The 24662-nt window shown below is 47.0% G+C and overlaps 1 protein-coding gene and 2 non-coding genes across 4 annotated transcripts; 1 reads left to right on the forward strand and 2 right to left on the reverse strand.

Moving 5' to 3' along the window:
• Positions 1-92: 92 nt before the first annotated feature.
• MED16 (mediator complex subunit 16) lies at positions 93-22420 on the reverse strand. Of its 2 annotated transcripts, XM_035118140.2 has the most exons (15): positions 22354-22420; positions 21210-21427; positions 20016-20123; positions 18682-18851; positions 17229-17660; positions 14264-14369; positions 13220-13375; positions 10935-11146; positions 9787-9993; positions 8535-8745; positions 6719-6852; positions 4016-4211; positions 3047-3263; positions 469-552; positions 93-227 (listed from the first exon to the last, which is right to left on the reverse strand). In XM_035118140.2, exons 2-15 carry the CDS (start codon positions 21343-21345, stop codon positions 101-103), a joined length of 2496 nt encoding a protein of 831 aa, XP_034974031.1. In that variant the 5' UTR covers positions 21346-21427; positions 22354-22420; the 3' UTR covers positions 93-100. The 2 variants fall into 2 exon arrangements, with proteins under 2 accessions (XP_034974031.1, XP_060131280.1); XM_060275297.1 differs by lacking the exons at positions 93-227; positions 469-552 and adding an exon at positions 1349-1471.
• Positions 22421-22896: 476 nt separating this feature from the next.
• LOC118088045 (U6 spliceosomal RNA) lies at positions 22897-23003 on the forward strand. Its single transcript, XR_004692906.1, has one exon. It is a non-coding gene; the product is annotated as a U6 spliceosomal RNA (small nuclear RNA).
• Positions 23004-24297: 1294 nt separating this feature from the next.
• Positions 24298-24404, reverse strand: LOC118088044 (U6 spliceosomal RNA). Its single transcript, XR_004692905.1, has one exon. It is a non-coding gene; the product is annotated as a U6 spliceosomal RNA (small nuclear RNA).
• Between the last annotated feature and the right edge of the window lie 258 nt (positions 24405-24662).

The raw sequence follows: 24662 nt of genomic DNA on the forward strand, positions 1-24662 counted from the left end.
TGCAAAACTCAGAACCTTTGTATTTACAAAATCGTCCCTTTTTTAATTTTTTGGGTCAGGCCTCCTTGCAGTCCTTCCTCCTGGCCTGTGGGAGGCGCCATCACACGTAGCCGAGCGGCATCCTCCTCCAAAGGCCACCGCAGAGGCAGTTCTTGATCCAGCGCTGCTCCCACTGCTTGACGGCCGTCGTCTTGTTGGGCGAATGAAGCATGGTGAGGCAGCCGCACCTGCGGAGCCAAGACAGGAAGATGCATCTAGCTCCATACAGCTGACACGGGCCGGCAGCAGCTTCCCGGGGGTCTAAACGGCGTGGGCAGAGAGGGTGTCTTTCCCCCCCTATCCCTACCTGGAGATGCCGGCGTCTGAACCCGGGGCTGACCGACAGCCGCTCTCCCGCCAGGAGACGGGGAGGACCGAACTGGGGGATGCTGTAACCGCTGAGCGACGCTGCCTCCCGCCACGACTCACCTGGTGCAGGATTTGCAATCCTCCGTGGGGTATGCCCCGAGGTGGAGCCGCCGCAAGTGGTCTATCTTCGGCTGCCCGGGGGCCCTGCGTTAAGGAGGCAAAACATCGGTGTTTGGGAACCAAGGAAGTCCATAAAGAACAATAACTTAAGGGTCTCGGGCCCTAAAGAAGTCAGATTATCCTCCCCCAGGGCCAGGGCCTTTTCAGTGGTGGCTCCGACCCCGTGGAATGCTCTGCCCCACAAGACTAGGGCCCTGCAAGACTTGATCTCCTTCCGCAGGGCCTGTAAGACAGAGCTATTCCGCCTGGCCTTCAATTTGAATTAGCCTGATCCTCCATTCCCTTTTCCCCTTTCTATGAAGAAACCCTTCTGGGACCCCACATTTAAACTCTTCGCTGGTCTCCTTGCTGGCCCTAGCGGGACCAACTTGACCAGTTAGCCCTGGCGATCACTTGACAATTACGGAACTAGGTTCCCCTCCCCAAAAAATGACCCTGAATTTTTTGAATTTTATTGACACGGATGCTACATTTGTGTCGTACTTTATATGCTTTTTTGTACTTTTCTGTACTTTTTAAAGTCGCTTTTAATTAATGTTTCGTATTTGCCGTCAGCCGCCCTGAGCCCGGTTTCCAAACCGGGAAGGGCGGGGTATAAATTTAAAACTCCAAAGAGACTGGAGTAAATCGATTGATTATACGAATAAAATTGGTTCCAAATTGGGAAAGGAGTACGACAAGGTTGTATATTGTCTCCCTGCTTATTTAACTTATATGCAGAATTCATCATGCGAAAGGCTGGACTAGATGAATCCCAAGCCGGAATTAAGATTGCCGGAAGAAATATCAACAACCTCAGATATGCAGATGACACAACCTTGATGGCAGAAAGCGAGGAGGAATTAAAGAACCTTTGAATGAGGGTGAAAGAGGAGAGCGGAAAATATGGTCTGAAGCTCAACATCAAAAAAACCAAGATCATGGCCACTGGTCCCATCACCTCCTGGCAAATAGAAGGGGAAGAAATGGACACAGTGAGAGATTTTACTTTCTTGGGCTCCTTGATCACTGCAGATGGTGACAGCAGTCATGAAATTAAAAGACGCCTGCTTCTTGGGAGAAAAGCAATGACAAACCTAGATAGCATCTTAAAAAGCAGAGACATCACCTTGCCTACAAAGGTCTGTATAGTTAAAGCTATGGTTTTCCCAGTAGTGATGTATGGAAGTGAGAACTGGACCATAAAGAAGGCTGATCGCCAAAGAATTGATGCTTTTGAATTATGGTGCTGGAGGAGACTCTTGAGAGTCCCATGGACTGCTAGAAGATAAAACCTATCCATTCTTAAGGAAATCAGCCCTGAGTGCTCCCTGGAAGGACAGATCGTGAAGCTGAGGCTCCAATACTTTGGCCACCTCATGAGAAGAGAAGACTCCCTGGAAAAGACCCTGATGTTGGGAAAGATTGAGGGCACTAGGAGAAGGGGACGACAGAGGACGAGATGGTTGGACAGTGTTCTCGAAGCTACGAACATGAGTTTGACCAAACTGCGGGAGGCAGTTCAAGACAGGAGGGCCTGGCGTGCTCTGGTCCATGGGGTCACGAAGAGTCGGACACGACTAAACGACTAAACAACAACAACAACAAACATACAAATAAAAACTGTAGAAGTTCAAAGACACGGGCAGGATTGAAATGAATCCTACGATGTAGACCAGACTATAAGAAGAGGCTGTGAGATGTAGATTGGAAGGTGGTCGGATAGAGGGAAGTCGAAATCTCGGCAGAGCGATGTGGAAGGAGGTGTGTGGATAATTGTTGGAATCTTTTTTTTTTTTATTTAAAGTGGAAACTTAATAAAAATTATTTCCAAAAATAAATAAATTAAATTTATTATTATTAGTAGTAGTAGTAGTAGTAGTACCACTGTATGCCCAGTCCTCTTTTAAAAGCCATGCCAGCTGCAAATGAAGATGATAGACTTTATGGAACTCGCTGAAATGACTGGGAGACTACGTGACCAGAAGGAAGAGACGGTGGAAGAAGACTGGGAAAAAATTAAGATTTATTTGAAAAAAAATACTATGAGATTTAGAAGATTATTTCCTTTGTGAAGAAACAAACCTAGGTTATATGTGTTAAAATAGGAGTTGAAATGGTGTCAGATAGTATAGAATTCAGAAATTGGTTGATAAAGTAAGGAATAATTAAATAACGCTTTTAGTATTAAAGATGAGGAATAAACTGCTAAAGATGCATTATAATGAAAATCAGGAAGAAGGGAATGAGTGAAGTCATTTGAAGAAGTGAATGAAATTAAGGTATATATGAGAAATATTATTATGTATTTCTGTTTTTAGTTTTTCTTCTTTTGTTTTCGTTCAGCTTAATTTTTGTATTAGTATAAGTGTAATATCATGTCAATTTAGCACTTGTTAAAGGTGCTATTTGTATCTTGTTAGTTTTCTTATAAAATGAATAAATATTATTATGAAAAAAATAAAATAAAAGCCATGTCAGCTGGTGGACCTCCCTCCTGTGGCAAGGAGTTCCGCCGTCTCCCCATCGCCTGGCCTACCTGACGAAGGCGTCGAATGGCACGGAGGCAGGGTGGCCCCCCTGCCCCGGGGGCTTCCCGAATTGCATCCGGACGGGCTGCTTGCTCTGCAGCTTGTGGATGATGGCGTCGTTGACAGGCAGCCAGTCGAGGTTCGGGATGAGCAGCTGGCTGGGAAGCAGGCAGCACTCGTCAATCAAAGTGTCGTCCGGCTCGCTGGGGTGGCTTTCGTCGCGACCTGTGCGGGGCAATGGGGGGGGGTGGTCAGGCTCAGAGTAAGCACTAGGAGCAGATCCTGGCTTTGGATACCTCGAGAAAATTTCCCTGCATCAAGAAAGCTAGCGCACCAGGGAGCAAGATTTTACTTGCAGATTTTTTTTAAATAAAAAATCGCTTTTGCATGCAAAGCTCAGCAGAAAGCCCTGCCTCCATTCCTGAAGGGTTTCCCTCTTACGCAAAGCTGCCCCCTAAAAACTGGCCTTCGAAATCCCTTCACCTAGAAAGCTAGCGCACCAGGGAGCAAGATTTTACTTGCAGTTTTTTTTTAAAAAAACACAATCGCTTTTGCATGCAAAGCTCAGCAGAAAGCCCCGCCTCCATTCCTGGAGGGTTTCCCTCTTACGCAAAGCTGCCTCCTAAAAACTGGCCTTCGAAATCCCTTCACCTAGAAAGCTAGCGCACCAGGGAGTAAGGTTTTACTTGCAGTTTTTTTAAAAAACAATCGCTTTTGCATGCAAAGCTCAGCAGAAAGCCCCGCCTCCATTCCTGGAGGGTTTCCCTCTTACGCAAAGCTGCCTCCTAAAAACTGGCCTTCGAAATCCCTTCACCTAGAAAGCTAGCGCACCAGGGAGCAAGGTTTTACTTACAGATTATTATTTTTTATAAAAAATCTCTTGCACACACTGTATGCAGTTGCAACACACCGCCCGCCGCCCGCCTCCTGAGCCTTGCACGACAGCCCTGCGGAGGAGGCCGCCGTGCCCTACTCACAGCACAGCCAAAGTTTGGTCAGGAGCCGGAAGAGGAGAGACATGCTGTCCTGGGTGTCTGAAGTGGCCGTGTAGATGGGCAGGCAGCTGGGTTTCAAGAGGCCCCAGATGCGAATCACGACCATCAGCTCGCGCAGCATGGCCAGGGAGGAGCCGTCGCGGAGGAAGCTGTGGCCCGGGCGGACGGGGCCAGAGCCCTGGGGGGGGGGGAAAGGGGGCTGGTTAGGAAGGTCGGGGATGGGGAGGGAATAGGCGCGTCGAAACTCTCAACATTTGATTTATATCTCATCCAAGTGGGCATGCAAAGCTTCCCTTGGTCCCCGTTTAATGGACAAAAACAGGCTGCCTAAAACTGTTTCGAAGGTGCGTATCGTGATATCGTTTTCACCGTTTCTGACCTGGCGTGTGTGTGTGTGCATGTGTGTGTTTTTGCTGTGCAAAAATCACAACCTTGGGAAAGCCGGGAAGCCAGCTGGTGCCTCTACAATGGCGCCGTCCTTATTTCGGATATCGGGATATATCAGTATATCACGATGTTTAGCTGGAGAAATATCACAAAGTTGAACCCCGGCTCCATCCTTGTTTCAAACATGGTGATTTATCAGGATATTGCGATGTTTAGCTGGTGATATACAGTGGTACCTCGACAACCGAATGATTCGACTTCCAAAGGTTTCGACTTCCAAAGTCAACAACCCCGGAAGTTTTTTCGTGCGTGTTCTGTGCCTGCGCAAAGCAGCACACGCAGTCGACGCATGCGCAGAAGTGCGAAATCACGCATGCGCGGAAGCGCCGCTTCGACAACCAAAGACGGGCGCGGAACGTATTGTTGAAGTTTGATTTAGCCCCTCAGCTCCTGAAGGTAATGGGGCCCCTTATATGTCCAGCTGTCCTTTGTCACCAACAAATTGTTGCCGCTTTTGTGGTTGAATATATGCTATACGGTCATTGATGGACCTAACAGGTATCTAAAGGCATTTGCACAGAACAAAATATGTATTTTATCAAAGTCATTGTTGAACAGAAATATAAATTAAGAAGAAGTATATTGGGGGGGGGCAAGAGAGTGGGGCCCTAAGCTAAGCTTGTTTAGCTTATACATAAATCCGGCACTGGATATATCACAAAACTTTAAAACCAGCTCCATCTTTATTCCAGACAATGTGATATACAGCGGTACCTCGGTTTATGAACTTAATCCGTTCTGGAAGTCCGTTCTTAAACCAAAAGCTTAATAAACGAAGCTGTTCTAAAACCAAGTTACCACTGTATCAGTGGCATATTGTGAATATTGTGATTTTTAGCTGGGTATATATCACGATGTTGAAAACCAGCTCCATCCATATTTAAGGCATCGTGATATATCAGGATATCGCGACGTTTAGCTGGTGATCTATCACAAAGTTGAAACCCAGCCCCATCCTTATTCCAGACATCGTGATATATCAGCATATCGCAATGTTTAGCTGGGTAGATATACAGTATCATGAAGTTGAAAACCAGCTCTTTCTCTCTAAAAAAATATTTTTGATTTTCATTATTACAATTTTTTTCAGGTTCACCGGAAACAGTAAACAGCTCCATCCTTTTTTCAGGCGTTGAAATATATCGGTATGTCATGATGTTCAGCCGGTGATATATCACAGAGTTGAAACCCCTATACGAAATTCCAGCCTTTTCCGTACGTCGGGATAGATATATCGGAATATCGCAATGTTCACCTGGTGATCCATTGCGATATGCAGGATGAAACCCTCCCTGCCCGCAGACTGTCTCCTCCAGAGTGGTGCATGCTCTGGTTATCTTTTGCTTGGACTACTGCTATGCGCTCTCCGTGGGGCTACCTTTGAAGGTGACCTGGAAACTGCAAATAATCCAGAATGTGGCAGCTAGACTGGGGACTGGGAGCGGCTGTTGAGACCACGTAACACCGGTCCTGAAAGAGCTACATTGGCTCCCAGGATGTTTCCGAGCACAATTCAAAAGGTCGGTGCTGACCTTGAAAGCCCTAAATGGCCTCAGCCCAGTAGACCTGGAGGAGCATCTCCACCCCATCGGTCTGCCCAGACACTGAGGTCCAGCGCAAAAGAAGCATGGATTTGATTTAAATTAGATCGATTTAAATCACGATTTCAATCACTAGTCAGTAAGCATCTCCACCCCCATCGTTCTGCCCGGACACTGGGGTCCAGCTCCGAGGGCCTTCTGGCGGTTCCCTCCCTGGGAGAATTGAGGTTACAGGGAACCAAGAGAGGGCCTTCTCGGTGGTGGCGCCCGCCCTGTGGAACGCCCTCCCACCAGATGTCAAAGAGAAAAACAACTACCAGACTTTTAGGAGACATCTGAAGGCAGCCCTGTTTAGGGAAGCTTTTAATGTTTACTAGTTTATTGTATTCTAGTGTTCTGTTGGGAGCTGCCCAGAGTCGGTGGGGAATAAATAACATATTATTATTATTAATATTATTATTATTATTATTATTATTATTATTATTATTATTTCGAATACCACTGTTCATCTTTACCTGTCCTTACGCTCACCTGGGGGGGGGAGGAGCATTTGGAGTCGCAGGGAGAAGGCAATTTTGCCTTTCCACGCGCCATTCCCGGAAAGTAAGCGGAGAGCCGGCTTGCCCGTCGATACGGAAGACATTTCGGGAAAGCGTTTGCGCCGTGGGGGGTTCGGGGAGGAGTGGGGTCCTCTCACCTGGTTCGGGAGGCTGGCCAAAAGGTAGAGGACAAAGTCGCCGACCCACTGGATCAGTTGTTGGAGAGACTGCAAAGTGGTCATTTCCAAGACGAACTCCTCCGTCTTCAAGTTGATCATCACTTTGTCGATATCTGGAAAGGGGGCAGTGCCGGATTTACGTATAAGCTAAACAAGCTCTAGCTTAGGGCCCCATTCTCTTGGGGGGCCCCCAAAAAATTAAAGTAAAAAACACTGGATGTATATTTCCAAAATATAAGATAAAATGAAATAAAACCTACATACAGCAACTGTGTTTTGTGTTGTGTAGGCTCCTAGGATGTAAGTCATGGGCCCCGCCTGCTAGCCTGCTCCCTCAAATATCCCTGCTTTGCTCCTTTCTATATATAGGGTGCCGACATTCTGCATGGACTGGTTGCAGGGCAACATGGGCAAATGGCTTGAGATACCTATTAGGTCCATCAATGACCATATAGCATAGGTTCAACACAAAAAACAGCGACAATTTGTTGTGGACAAAGGACAGCTGGACCTATAAAGGGCCCCATTACCTTCAGGAGCTGAGGGCCGCATCAAACCTAAATCTGGCCCTGAACGTCAGCCATGGAGGGGGGCAAGTGCGATTTTTCTCTTTCCCGGGGTAGCAGAGAGAATTGTCCCCGGGGCACCCCCCCCCCCTCTCCCTCTCTCTCTCTCTGGCAAATCTTTTATTATTATTTTTGATTTTCGAATTTCTACAGAACGGTCCCTAACCTGAAACAAATTCAATGTTTTCCCAAATCCGATTTCCCGCGTGCTCTCCTAGACGTGTCGATGGTTCTCCTTAACATTTTGTCTCCCCCCACTTTATTATTTCTAGTTTATCTTCAAACATTCCTGCACGTACATTAAATTAAATTAAATTTCCAGTTTCAACGGGGCACGAGCCGATTTAACAGGGCTCTCATTGTTTTCCTATGGTAGATTAATATTATTAATTGAGTTTATATACTGCCCTATACCTGGGGGGCTGTGGGGGGTCTCAGGGTGGTTCAGAAATCAAGATGAGCCGGTGACAGCAAAAATTGCTAAGGTTCTTAGGTGGGGCAATCAGAATAAGAGCCACTATTTGACTATTGATTCAAAACCCTAAAATGTATTTTGTAGAATGGACTTTTAAAATTTCTGTTCTTTGTATATCGTACAGTATTGTTGTTTTATCACTATGGCCGATGGCTGACGCAAATAAAGATTCGCAGAATAATATCAAGATATAAAACCACGGAAAAAACCAAATAAAAACGATAACAACAACCCGAAAGTCCCCATTCCCACCCCACACCCCAAGAAAACTCGTATTTTAAGAGGGCATAGGATGTAAATCGGATCAATGAAAGGCCTGGTTGAAAAGGAACGTTTTTGCCTGGTGCCTAAAGATGTATAATGAAGGCGGCAGGTGAAGTTCCCTGGGGAAGAGCATTCCACAGGCGGGGAGCCACTGCAGAAAAGGCCCTGTTCTCGTGTTATGATGATGATGATGATATATCAGGCATGTCCAATTCCCAAGAGGCTGCGATCTCCTCTCCCACTATGAAAAAACTAGCAGTGATATACCCATTGGATTGTTGAGCTTTTTTGGGGGGGAGGAAGACCCAAAGCTGTTGAGCTTTCCCTCCCTTCTTTATCTTTTCTTTTTGGGAGATCAACCAGGGACGCCCCGCAACCGACCTGTTGGACATGCCTGTGATATTATTATTATTATTATTATTATTATTATTATTATTATTATTATTATTATTATTATTATTATTATGTCACTGGGGAGACTGTCACGCACCCACGTCGGTGATCTTGGAGCAGATCTCCGTCAGGCGGTCGCCGGGGCTTTTGTCCGGGGTGTTCAGGACGGGGGGGCGGAGGAGCGATTTGAGGGTGCAGCTGATGGCAATCAGGAAGAGCTTGGCGTGATAGTCGCAGACCCGAGACACCGTGGTGGAGGAGAGCTTGCAGAGCGACGCCTTCATGGAAATAATCCGGGTCGAGAGCACCTGCCAAAAAGCAAAATAATTTTTTTAAAAAAGGCTATCCCGTCGTGAAATTCTACTCGCTATCAACCCAGAGCAGATCCCAAGGTATAGTTAGCAGAGGAGAAACTTAAAATAGGTTGCAGGATTCCTCAAAAAGTAGACCAGAGGCGATGAATATTTCCTCCAGCAGAGCTTTCCTGCGACTGAAGGCAAATGAGCATCATGGTCACAAATGCAATAGATTCAGGATTGACCCTATATTAAGAGGATACCAGCAAGAACAAGTGTGTGTGCATGCGTGTGTGTGTGATTTAAATAATAATAATAATAATAATAATAATAATAATAATAATAATAATAATGATTCATTATTTATACCCCGCCCATCTGGCTGGGTTTCCCCAGCCACTCTGGGCGGCTTCCAACAGAAAAATAAAACACAGTAATCTATTAAACATTAAAAGGCTCCCTGAACAGGGCTGCCTTCAGATGTCTTCTAAAAATCTGGTAGTTGTTTTCCTTTTTGATATCTGTTGGGAGGGCGTTCCACAGGGCGGGTGCCACCACCGAGAAGGCCCTCTGCCTGGTTCCCTGCAACTTGGCTTCTTGCAACGAGGGAACCGCCAGAAGGCCCTTGGAGCTGGACCTCAGTATCCGGGCAGAACGATGGGGGTGGAGATGCTTACTGACTAGTGATTGAAATCGTGATTGAAATCGATCTGATTTAAATCAAATCCACGCTTCTTTTGCGCAGAGAAGTTCCCGGAACCCCCTTGAATTCCGGAGAGCAGGAAATATCTCTACACATCTGATCAATCCTTTCCGCGCTAAGAAATGCAAGCTGACATCCCTGCCCGTCACAAAAGAACCCTTTCCCACTGCATTTCCTATCCCTGAGCTCGAGAGGCTATCGCCACCTGCTGGGGGGTTGCAAAACAGCTCCTCCATGCATGCCAGCGCCCTTTGGCGGCGTCTACTCAACTCCAACGCACTCCGGGCGAAGGAGCTTCCTGGGCTCCGAGGAGGCAAGGCAGCCATTCCCCGGGGTTCTTCCCGCCTCACCTGCTGCAGGGCCGCATTCTGGCGCATATATTCCTCGTGCAGTTTCTCCACCAGGTTCTGCACCATGCTGGGCTGGACGTGAAGCAAGATGTCCCACCAGTCGTATCCGGTCACCATGCAATACTCCAGGAGGAACAGCAAGTGGCGGAGCGAGATGTTCATGTCCAGGATGTGGCCCATGGAGGGGGAGATCCGTAGCATGCTCAGCTGGCGGGGCGGAGAAGTAGGAAGGGACGAGAGCCATTTAACCACCAAATAAGTGCTGGGCAGCATCTTAAAAAGCAGAGACATCCCCTTGCCGACAAAAGTCCATATACAGTGGTACCTCTACTTACGAATAACTCTACTTACGAATGGTTCTACTTACGAACGGAGCTCCGTCCGCCATCTTGGATGCTGTTTAGATAGGATTTTTTCTACCTACGAATTTTTAGATAGGGTTGCTTCTACTTACGAATTTTTTCTCCCAATGCATTCCAATGGGATTCGACTTACATTTTTTTTTTCGACTTACAAATGTGCGTCCGGAACGCATTAAATTCGTAAGTAGAGGTACCATTGTAATTAAAGCTATGGTTTTCCCAGTAGTGATGTATGGAAGTGAGAGCTGGACCATAAAGAAGGCTGATCGCCGAAGAATTGATGCTTTTGAATTCTGGTGCTGGAGGAGATTCTTGAGAGTCCCATGGACTGCAAGAAGATCAAACCTCTACATTCTGAAGGAAATCAGCCCTGAGTGCTCACTGGAAGGACAGATCCTGAAGCTGAGGCTCCAATACTTTGGCCACCTCATGAGAAGAGAAGACTCCCTGGAAAAGACCCTGATGTTGGGAAAGATGGAGGGCACAAGGAGAAGAGGACGACAGAGGATGAGATGGTTGGACAGTGTTCTCGAAGCTACCAACATGAGTTTGACCAAACTGCGGGAGGCAGTGGAAGACAGGAGTGCCTGGCGTGCTCTGGTCCATAGGGTCACGAAGAGTCGGACACGACTAAACCACTAAACAACAACAACAAACAGGGCTGCCTTCAGATATCTTCTAAACGTCTGGCATGCTCTGGTCCACGGGGTCATGAAGAGGTGGACATGACTAAATGACTAAACAACAACTCCCGGGGCTGCGCTCTAACCACTAGGCCGCCCTTACCTTCCCGTGGCTGTCGACCCCGACCAAGGCCAGCGACGTCCAGGACATCTGCATGGCTTTGAAGTGGACCAGGGGCCCGGCCGTCCGCTGCCTCTTGATGGCCTGCTCGTCCGCCGGCCGCTGGGACGTTGAACCGTAGAAGACCGCCATGGTCTGCAGGGAGACGCGGTGGATGATGTGGACGCTGCCGTCGTGAAAGGCGAGTGCGAGTCCTGGGGCGGCGGAGGGGGGTGGAGAAACAGCACGAGGCGAGGGACATTTCAGAGGGAAATCGGAACTCAAGACCCACAGACGCTTACTGAACACAATGTGTTCCCCGAAAATCATTCATAAAATGATCAATCGGTTTGTTTGTATAAAGAGTCCCCGATTTCCACTGACCCCTATGGGGAAATCTCAAATGCGCTCCCAGCCACAGGATTCGAACACCCCGAATCTTTTCTCCTCTTTCTCTTTTACATATACGGACGCGGGTGGCGCTGTGGTCTAAACAGAGCCTAGGGCTTGCCGATCAGAAGGTTGGCGGTTTGAATCCCCGCGATGGGCTGAGCTCCCATTGTTCGGTCCCTGCTCCTGCCCACCTAGCAGTTCAAAAGCACGAACTTCAAGTAGATAAATAGGTAAACAGCATTTCCGTGCGCTGCTCTGGTTCGCCAGAAGCGGTTTTGTCATGCCAGCCACATGACCCGGAAGCTGTATTCCGGCTTCCTCGGCCAGTAAAGTGAGATGAGCGCTGCAACCCCAGGGTCGTCCGTGACTGGACCTAACGATCAGGGGTCCCTTTACCTTTACTTAATTTTATTACATTTTCCATTTTACCAATTGAAATACTCATTTTGCATCCTTAAGGTACCAGCGACTTCCCTTTCTCTCTTTCCATCGTTCATAAAATGACCTATCGGTTTGTTTGTCAAATTCAAATGAATAACCTTTATTAGGCATGACAAATTCAGAAGCTTCAGAACAAAATTATGAATAAAACATTCGCATTATAAACTTCATGAAATAAAATACATATTAATTGAATTAATATTTTAGAACAATATATCAATTTTCAATTAGCATCCCCTGGCCCAATCTCTCTGCGTAAACTGAGCACAAAAACTCAGCCACCACTAAAGTAACTCCATCATTATTAATTATTAATAATGACGGTTTGTTTGTATAAAAAGTCCCCAATTTTCCATTGACCCCTACGGGGAAATCTCTAATGCGCTCCCAGCCACGGGATTTGAACACCCCTAATCAAATTTGTACGCCACTGCAGGCGGGAAGCTCCCTTGAGAGCGTGCCTCGCACTGCGGCATGGGGGGGGGGAGTTGCGCGCCCGCCAATCAGCTGGCAGGCAGCGCGCAGCTCCCCCCCCCACTATCCATGTATAGGACGACCTGTTTTTTGAAATTATTTTTGAGTCAAAAAACCTCGTCTAATACAGGTGAAACTTGGAAAATTAGAATATCGTCAAAAAGTGCATTTATTTCAGTAACGCAACTTAAAAGGTGAAACCAATATACGAGATAGATGCATGACATGCAACGCAAGATATGCCAAGCCTTTATTTGTTGTCATTGTAATTATTTGTGGTTAGGCGGGTCAATTATAAATGGAATGGAATGAATGAAATGTAATAGCGATGTTTATTTTTGCATTCTTGTAACTATTTGTTTGATTACTGTGGAATTTCCAAAAGAAAGCGTGCGTAAAAATGAAAAGAAAAATAAAAAATAATAAGTTGCGTTACTGAAATAAATGCACTTTTCGACGATATTCTAATTTTCCGAGTTTCACCTATACACGTGAAAAAAAGGAACGGTATGGGTAAATGGATAGCTGTCAGCTAGATTTTATACGTTAAGTGCATAAAATGACAATGTTGCAGTAGGAAGGATATTACCAGGAAATGCATTTTTAAAAAGGAACTGGGGAATACCATGCAGTTAAACATCAAGGAAAGATTTTAAAAAATTCCTTCCAGGAGCACCTTAGAGACCAACTAAGTTTGTCATTGGTATGAGCTTTTGTGTGCATGCACACTTCTTCAGATACCTGAAGGAAAGAGTTTACTGGAAGTCTCCTTTTGAGGGGGGAAAGGTATTAATTTGGTGATGTTGCGTAAAAAGGGAATACCGATAAAAAGATTGGCGAAAGGAAAGAATAAATAAGAAGTACAATTAAAACACAGCGGGGGGGGGGGAGGGGCAGGAAGTTGAGAAAAAGATAAACTTAATGAGGTAATAAGAATAATAATGACAACATTTCCAGGGGACAGGGAGAAGTTTCCTCACCTAAGCCAGGGTAGAATTTGGTGTCGTTGGCAACTTTCAAATCCGTGCTGGTCAAGGAGATGGGAAGTTTCGGAAGAGCCACGGCCGAGACGCGGTCCAAGTCGTTGGCGGCCGAGAGTATGCGCCACTTCAAAATCATGGGCGGCTTGTCGCCGACTAAGAATAAGAAGGCAGGAGTTTGGGGGGGGGGCGTTGCGCAGCACAGTGGTTAAGAGAGTCGGACTGGGACCTGGGTTCAAATCCCCCCACTCGGCCACGGAGCTCTCTGGGCGACGCCTTGGGGGCCAGCCACTTGCGTCTCTGCCCAACCGACCTCGCAGGGTCGTTGTGGGAAGAAAACAGGGAAGGGGGAACTTTGAGCCGCCCCCGAAGCGAGCCGCCTGCTAAACTGGCGCAGCACGGTGACTTGCTTTTGCAGCGCCGAAAATTGCGTCTGAGGACATGCAGACGCCAAAAATCGCGGGCATGCTCCGTGGGACTGATCCGGTCCAGGCAAGGTAAACCTTGCTGACTCCTGTTAGGTTGTTCTTTCTTTGGAGGGTGGGAAACGAAGGCGCCTTTAAAAAATATTCCATTACAGAAGAGCCAGCTGCCTCTCGGCTCGAGTGGAAAGTCAAAGTCTCCGTGGGGGAGAAAACAAGGACATTTGCTATGCCAAAGCAACAATTAAAAACAACCTCCCTTCTTCCAACTTCCTTTGTTTCCCCCAGCTTAGGAAAATTGCTTGCAATTGCTTGTAAATAAGAGGGGGAACCACAGGAAGAAAAGGTGCAATTTTGCAGCAGCATCGCCGTAGCGAAGCTGCAATTCCCTGATTGGTCAGGCCTGGCACGGATGCGAATCCTGGCAGCCACCTCAAAATAGGATGCTGTAGAGTTGGAAAAGTTTCCGAAAGGGTGATGAAGGGATCGGAGGAAAGGTTTTTATTATTATTTGTTCATATTTATTTTTAAATATTTTTTAATGTTTTGCTGGAAGCTACCCAGAGGGGCTGGGGCAACCCAGTCAGATGGGGAGTGTTTATAAATGCAGGGGAAAACTCACCTGTGGGGGAGATCTGCTGGAATATATTGTTGACCGGCAAGCCCTCTTTCCGCAGAGACCAGCACTCCACATTGCTGTTGTTCTGGTTGGAAGCGCAGAGCAACATCTGGGGGGGGGGGCAGCGGAGAAAAATGTCGTATACCAAACCACAATAGTATGGCCGGGCAATATCTGGTTGCCAACACTGCGACATATCGCCGGCTAAACGTCTTGATATGCCGATACAGTACAGCGGTAGTACCACGGTTTTTCAAGCATCTCAGAAGCCAAACGTGTTTGGTTTTCGAACGCCGGAAACCTGGAAGTAAATGCTTCCGTTTTTGAACACGCCTCAGAAGTCGAACTTCCGAGGCGGCTTCCTGTTTTGAGTTTTCTGTACGTTTGGAAGCTTTCATATTGAATTTTCAGTTTTCAAAAGTCGGACGGTCTTCCGGAATGGATTACATCTGAAAACCGAGACACCGCTGCATACAGAAAGCCTGGAATAAGGATGGAACTACGCAGAGGCCTTGGATGACGAGGTTTTTTTTCCTGCGCTGTGATAATCGCATGGTGCACAAATATCCGCCCCCTCCGCAAACCACGATTCGCGATATATCGACAGGTCAAAAATGATGAAACCGCTATCATGATACAGACTTGAGACCAGTTTAACGCACATCGTGGTTTGCGACACAGTCAAACAGTGGTTCTCGGAAGGCTCCGTTTTTTAACGTTTCGTCTCCCGAACGCCAAAAAACCCCGGAAGAAACAGCTTCGGTTTCCGGGAGCCGAACGTGCCGTGCGGCCTCCGTTTTTAATTTCCCCGTTGTATTGAGGCTTCCACTTTCTGTTTCCGGTTGTGTCGAACATTTCGGAAGTCGGACGGTCTTCCGGAACGGATTGTGTTCAACAACCGAGGTTCGATTGTGTATAGCCAGGTCAAAAACTACGAAGCCGCCGGACAGCCGAGATTTGTTCCAATTGCATTTTTGCAAGATTTGAAATTGTTTTAGAGGTGGCCAAAACTATGACACCAATATTATGATGTGGACTTCGAGGCGGTTTTGGGCGATATATCGACGTTACTGCCCAACCCTGTTCTTCGTTGATTGAAAGCACTTTCTCAACCCAGGTTTTTTCTGCTGTAGGTACAGAACCCTCCTTGCTCCTTGATCTGGGTTGAACGCTTAATTCTAACCATCCTAAGAAGCGTTGTACACAGGTTAATAGATTAGCAGGGTTCTAAAACTACTTGTAATTTTGTTATGAATGGACAATAAGTAATTTGAATGATTTTAAAACTTAACAATAGACATGCGGTATGTTGAAAAAGAACAAAACCAAGGAAGGGACTAGAGCAGGGGTCCCCAGACTTACCGGCGTTTGGGCCGGTTCCCACCGCGCCGATCGCGCGGCGGGCCGGCGGGCGGGGGAGCGCGCGCCTGTGCGGGCCGGCGGGCGGGGGAGCGCGCGCACGGGCGCATGCGCACGGGCGCTTACTGGCGCGGCGGCGCGCTTCCAGGGTGGGAAAAGCGCCGAAACTCCGTTGTGCGCATGCGCGTGGGCCTCCCCCGACCCACAAGTGCACCAGAAATGACTTCTTCCGGGTCGGGAGAGGCCCATACGCATGCGCACAAAGGATTTTCGGCGCTTTTTTCCCAACCCGGAAGAGCGCTGCCGCAAGAGCGGGCGGCGGTGGTCATCGCGGGCCAGATTGGCAGGCTAATTGGGCCGCATCCGGCCCCCGGGCCGTAGTCTGGGGACCACTGGACTAGAGGGAAGTCAATTTGTTTTCTTTTGCTTTTATTTTTGTGAGGGACAAGGGATACAGGGAAGTCCCTCCCATCTTAAGTTCCAGCCCATCCCCAAGCACTGGAGAGAGTAAGGAGAGCTCTGCCTCCAGCGGAGAGTCAGGAAGTGGTGTCCGAGGCTCAGGCAAGGTTGTGGAGCCCATGCCTCAGGTGGGACAGGAAGTTGGGCGCACGGGGGGGAGGCCAATCCCCCCAACTCCCGAATTGCGACGCAAACGTAGGGGGAAGAGGTTGGGTCTGCCAAAGCTTTGGTGCTGGAAGAAAACGCGCCAATCGCCATTCGGAGGTTCTGACACCTCACCTTAAGGATGCATTTTTACTGCTCTGAACACTGTAAATAATCAGCACTTAATAAAAGCCTTAAAAGACCATGCTGGAGTCGTTACTCTAGAGTAGCCATATCAGGCCCTCTGACAATTTTGTTATATTTTTATTTTTGTTTTTGTTATTTTTGGAAAATTAATACAGTGGTACCTCCGGTTGCGGACAGGATCTGTTCTCGAGCTCCGGTCGGATCCTGAGGTTTTCGCAACCGGAGGTGCCCGTTGTGCACATGCGCGCACATACTTCTGGGTTTGCCGCTGCACGCAACTAGAGGTACCACTGTAAAATGTTATCACAAAATAATAATAATTTTAACCATCCTAAACCAGTTCCCACCTGCTCGGTGGTCAGTAAGGACCCTGGTCCCCTCTGCAGACTGTCCGCCTCAATCTACCCCAGAGGGTCATAGAATCATAGAATCGTAGAGTTGGAAGAGACCACAAGGGCCATCCAGTCCAACCCCCTGCCAAGCAGGAAACACCATCAAAGCATTCTTCACATATGCCTGTCAAGCCTCTGCTTTAAGACCTCCAAAGAAGGAGACTCCACCACACTCCTTGGTAGCAAATTCCACTGCCGAACAGCTCCTACTGTCAGGAAGTTCTTCCTAATGTTGAGGTGGAATCTTCTTTCTTGTAGTTTGAATCCATTGCTCCGTGTCCGCTTCTCTGGAGCAGCAGAAAACAACCTTTCTCCCTCCTCTATATGACATCCTTTTATATATTTGAACATGGCTATCATATCACCCCTTAACCTTCTCTTCTCCAGGCTAAACATACCCAGCTCCCTAAGCTGGGTCAAAGATGAGGGAGGAGGAACGCGAACTCGGCACCCGGGGAAGGCCTTACCTGCTCGGACATGTCCCGGGTGAGGAATTTCAAGTGGGTGATGGCCGGATACTTGTCCTTGCGGGCCAGGTCCGTGGTGCAGCGCATAAAGAGCGACGGCAGGATTTCGGTGTCGATCTTGCACTTCTCGTTCACCACGCTGACGCAGACCTTGTAGAACTGGACCGGCGAGGCGCTGCTGCCGTCCGACGTGGCCACCACGATGTTGCCCCCGCCCGTGAAGGCGATGTCGGCCAGGGCCACGCGGCACCGCAGGCGGCACAGGCTCTCGGTCGAGGTCAGCACCTGCCCGTTGGGCTTGAGCAGCGACACCGTCACCAGGCCACTGATGGTGACCGCGATCCAGCCTTCCATCGGCTTCCCCCCAAAGAGCGTCAGCGACGGGGAGAACTTGACCCGTGAGAACTTCTCGCCAAAGTTCGACGCTCCCGACTGCGGGCGGAACAGGGTGGATAAAAAAATCAAGGGTTGCATTTAAGGCCGGATTTAGGTTTGATGAGGCCCTAAGCTCCTGTGTCTAGTTGTCCTTTGTCAAACAACAAATTGTCGCTGTTTTTCGTGTTGAATATATGCTATAGGGTAATTTATGGACCTAAAAGGTATTCTCAAGCCATTTGCACATAACAAAATATGTATTTTACCAAAGTAATTGTTGAACTGAAATACAATTAAGAAGTATATTAATAGTGGAATAAAATGTTTTAGGGGTTGTTTTTAAATCGACTGGCGGAACGGTTTAGCCCCCCAAACAGACTTTGAACATGCCTGCTCTTCCCCATAAGGGCCTCTGGGAAGCCGCAAAGGCGGGCCTGGAAGGGTAGGAAGCCTCCCCAGCTGTTGCTCCTGAACAGGGAGCGTTCGAGGGTAGACTGCTCCTGCATAGGGAGGTTCAGCTGAAAGCAGAAATCTCTCTCTCTTTCCCTCCCAGAGCAAAATTCTCTGGAAACCGAGTTGGGAACCAGGGCCGGATTTAGGTTTGATGTGGCCCTAAGCTACTGAAGGTAATGGGGCCCTTTCTATGTCCAGCTGTCCTTTGTCAACAACAAATTGTCACTGCATTTTGTGTGTTTAATCTATGCTATATGGTCATTGATGGACCTCATAGGTATCTAAAGCGATTTGCACAAATTGCTCTACAACCAGTTCATGCAGAATGTAGGCACCCTATATATAGAAAGGAGCAAACCAGGGATATTTGAGGGAGCAGGCTAGCAGGCAGGGCCCATGACTTATGTCACAGGAGCCTACAAAACACAAAAGACACTTGCTGGATGTCGGTTTTATCTTATATATTGGAAATGTACACCCAGGTGTTTTCTTTCCTTCAATTTTTTTCTGGCCCCCCCCCCCAAGAGAGTGGGGCCCTAAGCTAGAGCTTGTTCAGCTTATATGTAAACCCGGCATGGGCCAATGCGACAAGCCCCACCCCCCACCCCGGTCCGGCCTCGCTCACCTTCTCCACGTGCAAAGCCAGCTTCACGCCGTTGTGCAGCCACGAGAGCGCCACAATGGGGTCCCCTTCGACCACGCTGCCCACAGCGCTCTCCCAGCTGTTGGCCAAGTGCTCAACCATGCTCCAACATTTGATGTGCCCGTCGGCATCGGCAGACAGCAGCCTGGATCCTGCGGTGGAAAAAGAGGCAGAAAAGCTCGGAGCAGCCCGGCCGTGGCAATTCCCCTGTCTAGAATAAGCGCCAGAAAAAAACCTCCCCACAGATTTGGACAGGCACTCACCTTGGATCTACGGAAGCTGTCCAACCTAAGTTCTCAAGGCCAATTTTCTCTGTCCCGCCCTGTGTCCCAAATGCATCATTGCACCTAGAGGCTAATCTTTCCTCCAATTTTGTCACAAGAGTGCCTGGACTAAAATTGTCTATCGAAAAATTTACTCTTGTGGTTTATCCCCACAACAGCTACTCACTTTGGGTATTAGTAAAGCAAACAGCCTAATCTGTCAGCGCAAACAGCCTAATCTGGGGCAATCAGAATAAGGTCTACCATTTGATAATTGATTCAAAGCCCTAAAATGTATTTTATATAATTAACTTTTCATTTCTATTCTTTGTATATCGTATTGTTTATTCCTATGGCCGATGCAAATAAAGATTCATTCATTCATTCATTCATTCTAGGCCGCCTTGTGGCAGTGAGTTCCGCTGGCTAGCCCATCGTGGTCCCTTGGTTCTCAAACGCCTCGGTACTCAAGCAACTTGGAATCCAAACACTGCAAACCTGGAAGTGTTCCGGTTTGTGAACTTTTCTCAGAAGTCGAATGTGCTCCGTTTTGAGTGTCACACTTCCGATTTGAGCTCTGTCTGTTTGTGCTATTTATTTTGCGATTCTGTTTTTGCAGCTCTTTTTTGTTTTGTTTTTGTGACTGTGTGCACCCCGGTGTGTGACTGCAGTATATTGTTTATTGTTTTCGTTTTATGGATCGGTGGCCTCATTAGATAGTAAAAATTCATGTTCAGTTGCTGTTTTAGGGCTTGTTTTCAAAAGCCTGGGACGGATTAATCCATGTTTTGCAAGACTTTCTAAGGGAAATCGTGCCTTGGTTTTGGAATGCTTTGGTTTGGAACGGACTTCCGGAACAGATTCAGTTTGAGAACCAAGGGACCACTGCACTTTAAATTGTAAAACAGTGTGTGTGTACACACACATACACACACACACAGCAATGAGATTATCCATATACGGTATGGACACACACACACACACACACATAATTGCTATGTTTATTTTGCAAACTGCTTTGAGGGTTTCGTGGGAAAACCGGGGACTCCTTACCTGACTGATCCCATTCCAAGCAAGTAATGATTTCCACGTGTCCGGAATTGATGGAACAGACATCCCAGGGGTGCTCCATGTCGAGGATGTGGATCATGTGGGTGAGGTCTAAGGAAGATGGCGGAAAGAAAGGAGGAGAGACAGCCTTAGCGGGGAGGAAATCAGGGAAGGAGGCCTCGCGGAAACTCAGAAATTGAGGGCGAAGGCCAGCAGAATTAGTTCTACTCGGGACAAGATCCATTGAAGGGCACAGCATAGTTAGTTCCATCAATTTCAGTGGGTTTGCTCTGAGGAGGGTTTTGCTTGCAACAACTAGGGGTGGGCAATACCTGTTTTTCAACATCGTGATGTATCACCAGCTAAACATCACGGTATACTGATATATCACAAGGTCTGAAATAAGAATGGAGCTGGCTTTCAACTTTGTGATATATCCCCAGCTAAACTTTACAATACTGTATACTGATATATCATAAAGTGTGAAATAAGAATGGAGCTGGTTTTTAACACTGATATATTACCTGCTAAACATTGCGATATACTGATAAATCAGAAAGTCTAAAATAAGGATGGAGCTTGTTTTCAACATCACAATATATCAGTGTTTTTCAACCACTGTTGTGCCGTGAGATGTTGCCTGGTGTGCCGTGGGAGAATTACTTTATATATAGTCAATATAGGCACAGAGTTAATTTTCTAAACATTTTCTAATGGTGGCGTGCCTCGTGATTTTTTTCATGAAACAAGTGTGCCTTTGCCCAAAAAAGGTTGAAAAACACTGCAATATATCACCAGCTAAACATCACGATATACTGATATACTGTATCACCATTTCTGTAATAAGGATGGAGCTGGTTTTCAAACACTGTGATATATCACCAGCTAAAAATCACGATATACTGATATATCACGATGTCTGAAATATGGACGGAGGCATGTAGAGGCATCGGCTGGCTTCATGGCTTGCCCTAGGTTGTGATTTTTGCATAGCAAACACCTACCCACACCCACCCCATATTGCGAGGTCAAAAACCATGAAACCAATATCACGATACGGACTAAACCGATATCACGATATGGCGAAACATCGCGATCTACGGATATATCACCGTGTCTGAAACAAGGATGGAGCCGGTTTTCACTTTGTGATATATCACCTGGGTTTCCTGCTCTGGGTTTCCTGCAAAGAATTACCTTTTTCCTCCTCGTTCTTGAGGTCCGTCGTGAACGCAATCAGGTTGCGGCAGGACCAGGCGCAGACCAGAGGGATGGAGGGGCAGTGGTTGCTCTTTGGCCGCTTCTCCCACTCACAGACGTAAGCCAGGTCCATCTCGCTCCGGGGTTGCAAGCGCGGGGCAGGAGTGTGCCCGGCCGCTACCCAGAAGAGTACCGTCTCCGGAACCCGGAGCCGTCTATTTCACAGAAAAAAGGCACAAATAATTAACTCCCTCGGGAAGGTGGCAGCTTCCCTTTTCCCTGGAGAAGTCGGGTGGCCATCTGGTCCTGGGTGCTTTCACCGAGATTCAAGCATTGCAAGGGGGTTTGACTAGATGACCGCTGGGGTACCCTTCCAACTCTGTCTAGGGAAGTTTTTAATGTTTTTATCGCGGTTTTAATATTCTGCTGGGAGCTGTCCAGAGTGGCTGGGGAAACTTAGCCAGGCGGGCATGGTATAAATAAATAAATACACGATAAAGGGACAACTTGCTGGCAACTCACATTATGTGAAAAGAAGGGAGTGAAAAGAAATGTTTTTGCACTTGCAATTATTTAGAGTGCGCTCAATTACCCGCTTTCATTTACAGTATTTGCAAATCTAGGAAGCCCCAGTTTAAAAAGAAAAGAAAGCAAGAAATGGGAAAACCCTTAATTTTGCCGTTTTAATTCCTAGTGTTTGGTTCTCTCTCTCTCGCTTGCTCCCAAAAGCTTTGCTTTAGCAAGAAAGGGAAAATGAATTTCACTGGGAATAATGGCAGCTAAAAATGGTTAGTTCATTTTTTTCGCAGGCCAATGGAGCATTTTTCCAAACCGGTTTTTTAAATTAATTTTTTAAGGAGAAATCATTGCACTCTTAATTTTGCAAATCCAGCTCCTATAGGGCATGCATTTAAATCTGCAAAATTAAGAGTGCAAGAAATTGCAACAGCAGCTTTGATTCAATTAGCTCGCAAAGATTAATTGCCCCAGCAAGGAAAAAGGGGAGAAATTCATCGGGAATTGGAAATTGCCCTGAAAATTGCCTATTGGGGTGATTACCCCGCACTTAAAATGGTTAAATTGCTAGTTTTTGGCATATCCCCCCCCCCAAATGAACTCTTCCATTTCTCCCCCTACTCACCAACGCTCTATCAAGGCTGCCCGACTGCTCTGCGCCTGCGCCAACTCCTGCTGCCCTAGTAAGGACCCCTTGCTCTCAGGTGCTGTCTGAGTGAGTGCCTGAACAAAAACCCACCGGAATGAAATAATTTTAAAAATCGCACGACACCTACCGGTACATGCATCCCTTCCCTTTTCTGTCAAAACGGACTCGTTTTAGTTGGGCGATTCAAATCTCCTCTTTCTTTTCAGGCAGTTCATAAGACAAAGTGAGGACCCCTCCCAGCCACTCTCTCAACCCGTCTCGCCTGTTCAATAGGAAAAGCCTGGGATGTGTTAAATTTGCATAGGCAGTCTCCCAGCATGCATCGGGGTGCGAGAAATTAAAAGAAATATGATGGATTAATTTAAGAATGTGGAGGAAACTGAGGGGTAGCTTAGTGGGTGGTTTAAACAGAACAGGAGGAGCAAACACATAAAGAAAACAAGTTAGTATTTCCTCAGCATGACCTGGAAATATTTTCAAATAAGAGGTTTATATACGGCTGCAGTACAGAATAGATTTGTGCTCGCTTCGGCAGCACATATACTAAAATTGGAACGATACAGAGAAGATTAGCATGGCCCCTGCGCAAGGATGACACGCAAATTCGTGAAGCGTTCCATATTTTGATGATGCACCCCGTTATTATTATTATTACTTTTAGACACAGCATCCTCAGCCTTGGACAGGACTTTTCCCCCTTCCTCTACTCCCTCACCCTTCAGTTTGCAAACTCTGCATTATTTGCAACCGATCTTGCATTCCTCTTTACCCCCCCCAAAAAAAACCTTTCCCAAAAATGTCAGGTGATTGCAACGTGGCTATGCACCCTAATAATGTTATATTGATGCAGGGGGCTTTTTATTCAAGACCAGCTCTTATTTATTGTTTCCTCCTCCTCCTCCTCCTCCTTTTTTGCCTTTTCTCTCCCCTCCAGTTTGCAAATTCCACACCGCTCCCAAAAACATTTTCTATGGGCCAGCATGCTCCTACGGTAGCTTTGCTTTCCAACGATGCAGAACCGTGTGATCTGGGAGGAGGCTCAGAGGAGACCTGTTGAAACCTCCTGGTGTCTTTTTGCACGCTCTCCAGCTCACCCTCCAGTTTGCAAACCTCCAAATGACTCAAAAACCGTTTGCATTTTCATGCATCATCCAAAGGCTCTTTTTAAATTTTAGCCATTAAGGTGACAATTGCGCCTTGGCTATGCATTATTGACTATGTATTATCCCCTTGTACTTACGGGACCTCCTCTCCTGGTATGCCCCGCAGAGGACCCTCAGGTCCACGAATAATAACAGCTTCGGGGTCCCAGGCCCTAAAAAAGCCAGATTATCCTCCGCCAGGGCCTTTTCAGTGATGGCACCGACCTGGTGGAATGCTCTGTCCCCATGAAACTAGGGCCCTGCAGGACTTGATCTCCTTCCGCAGGGCCTGTAAGACAGAGTTATTCCGTGTGGCCTTCAATTTAGCCTGATTCCCCCATTCCTTTTTCCCTTCCCTTTTTTCTATGAAGAAACCCTTCTGGGTCCCCACATTAAAACTCTTCCCTGGCCTCCTCGCTGGCCTTAGCAGGACTAACTTGGCATTGGTGATGCTACATTGATGTTGTATTTTATGCTGTTTTTAAGCTGTTTTTTAAGTCGTTTTCAATCAATGTTTTCTATTTGTTGTTAGCTGCCCTGAGCCCGGTTTCTAAACCAGGAAAGGCGGGGTATAAATAAAAATTTATTATTACTATTATAAGTATTAAGATAAGCAAAACAGGCTAAAGAGGAATGCAAAAGCAGTTGCAAATAATGCAGTGTTTGCAAACTGAAGGGGTGAGGGAGGAGAGGAAAGGGGGAAGTAATGTCCAAGGCTGAGGATGCTGTGTCTAAAAGTCATAATAATAATAATAATAATAACAACGGGGTGCATCAGCAAAATATGGAACGCTTCACGAATTTGCGTGTCATCCTTGCGCAGGGGCCATGCTAATCTTCTCTGTATCGTTCCAATTTTAGTATATGTGCTGCCGAAGCGAGCACAAACGTACAACTACTCCACTTGGTATTTAAAGGCTTCAGTATCAAAGACTTTCACGTTATGGTGAACAAAGGTGGGGTTGCCCCTTTTATCCATTTTTATTGATTCACCAAATCTTTGCTTATTTCTAAAAATCTTCTTCTCGCTTCCGAATGATAACTCGGCGCTTTTTAATTTCCAACGCAGATGTGAAGCACAGTACATTCCTAATAGCGTCCAACCGCATTGAATTGTGGGTAGTGTGATATGCAAACGAAGGC

The sequence above is a fragment of the Zootoca vivipara genome, chromosome 6, assembly GCF_963506605.1.
Source record: "Zootoca vivipara chromosome 6, rZooViv1.1, whole genome shotgun sequence".
Taxonomy (NCBI): domain Eukaryota; kingdom Metazoa; phylum Chordata; class Lepidosauria; order Squamata; family Lacertidae; genus Zootoca; species Zootoca vivipara.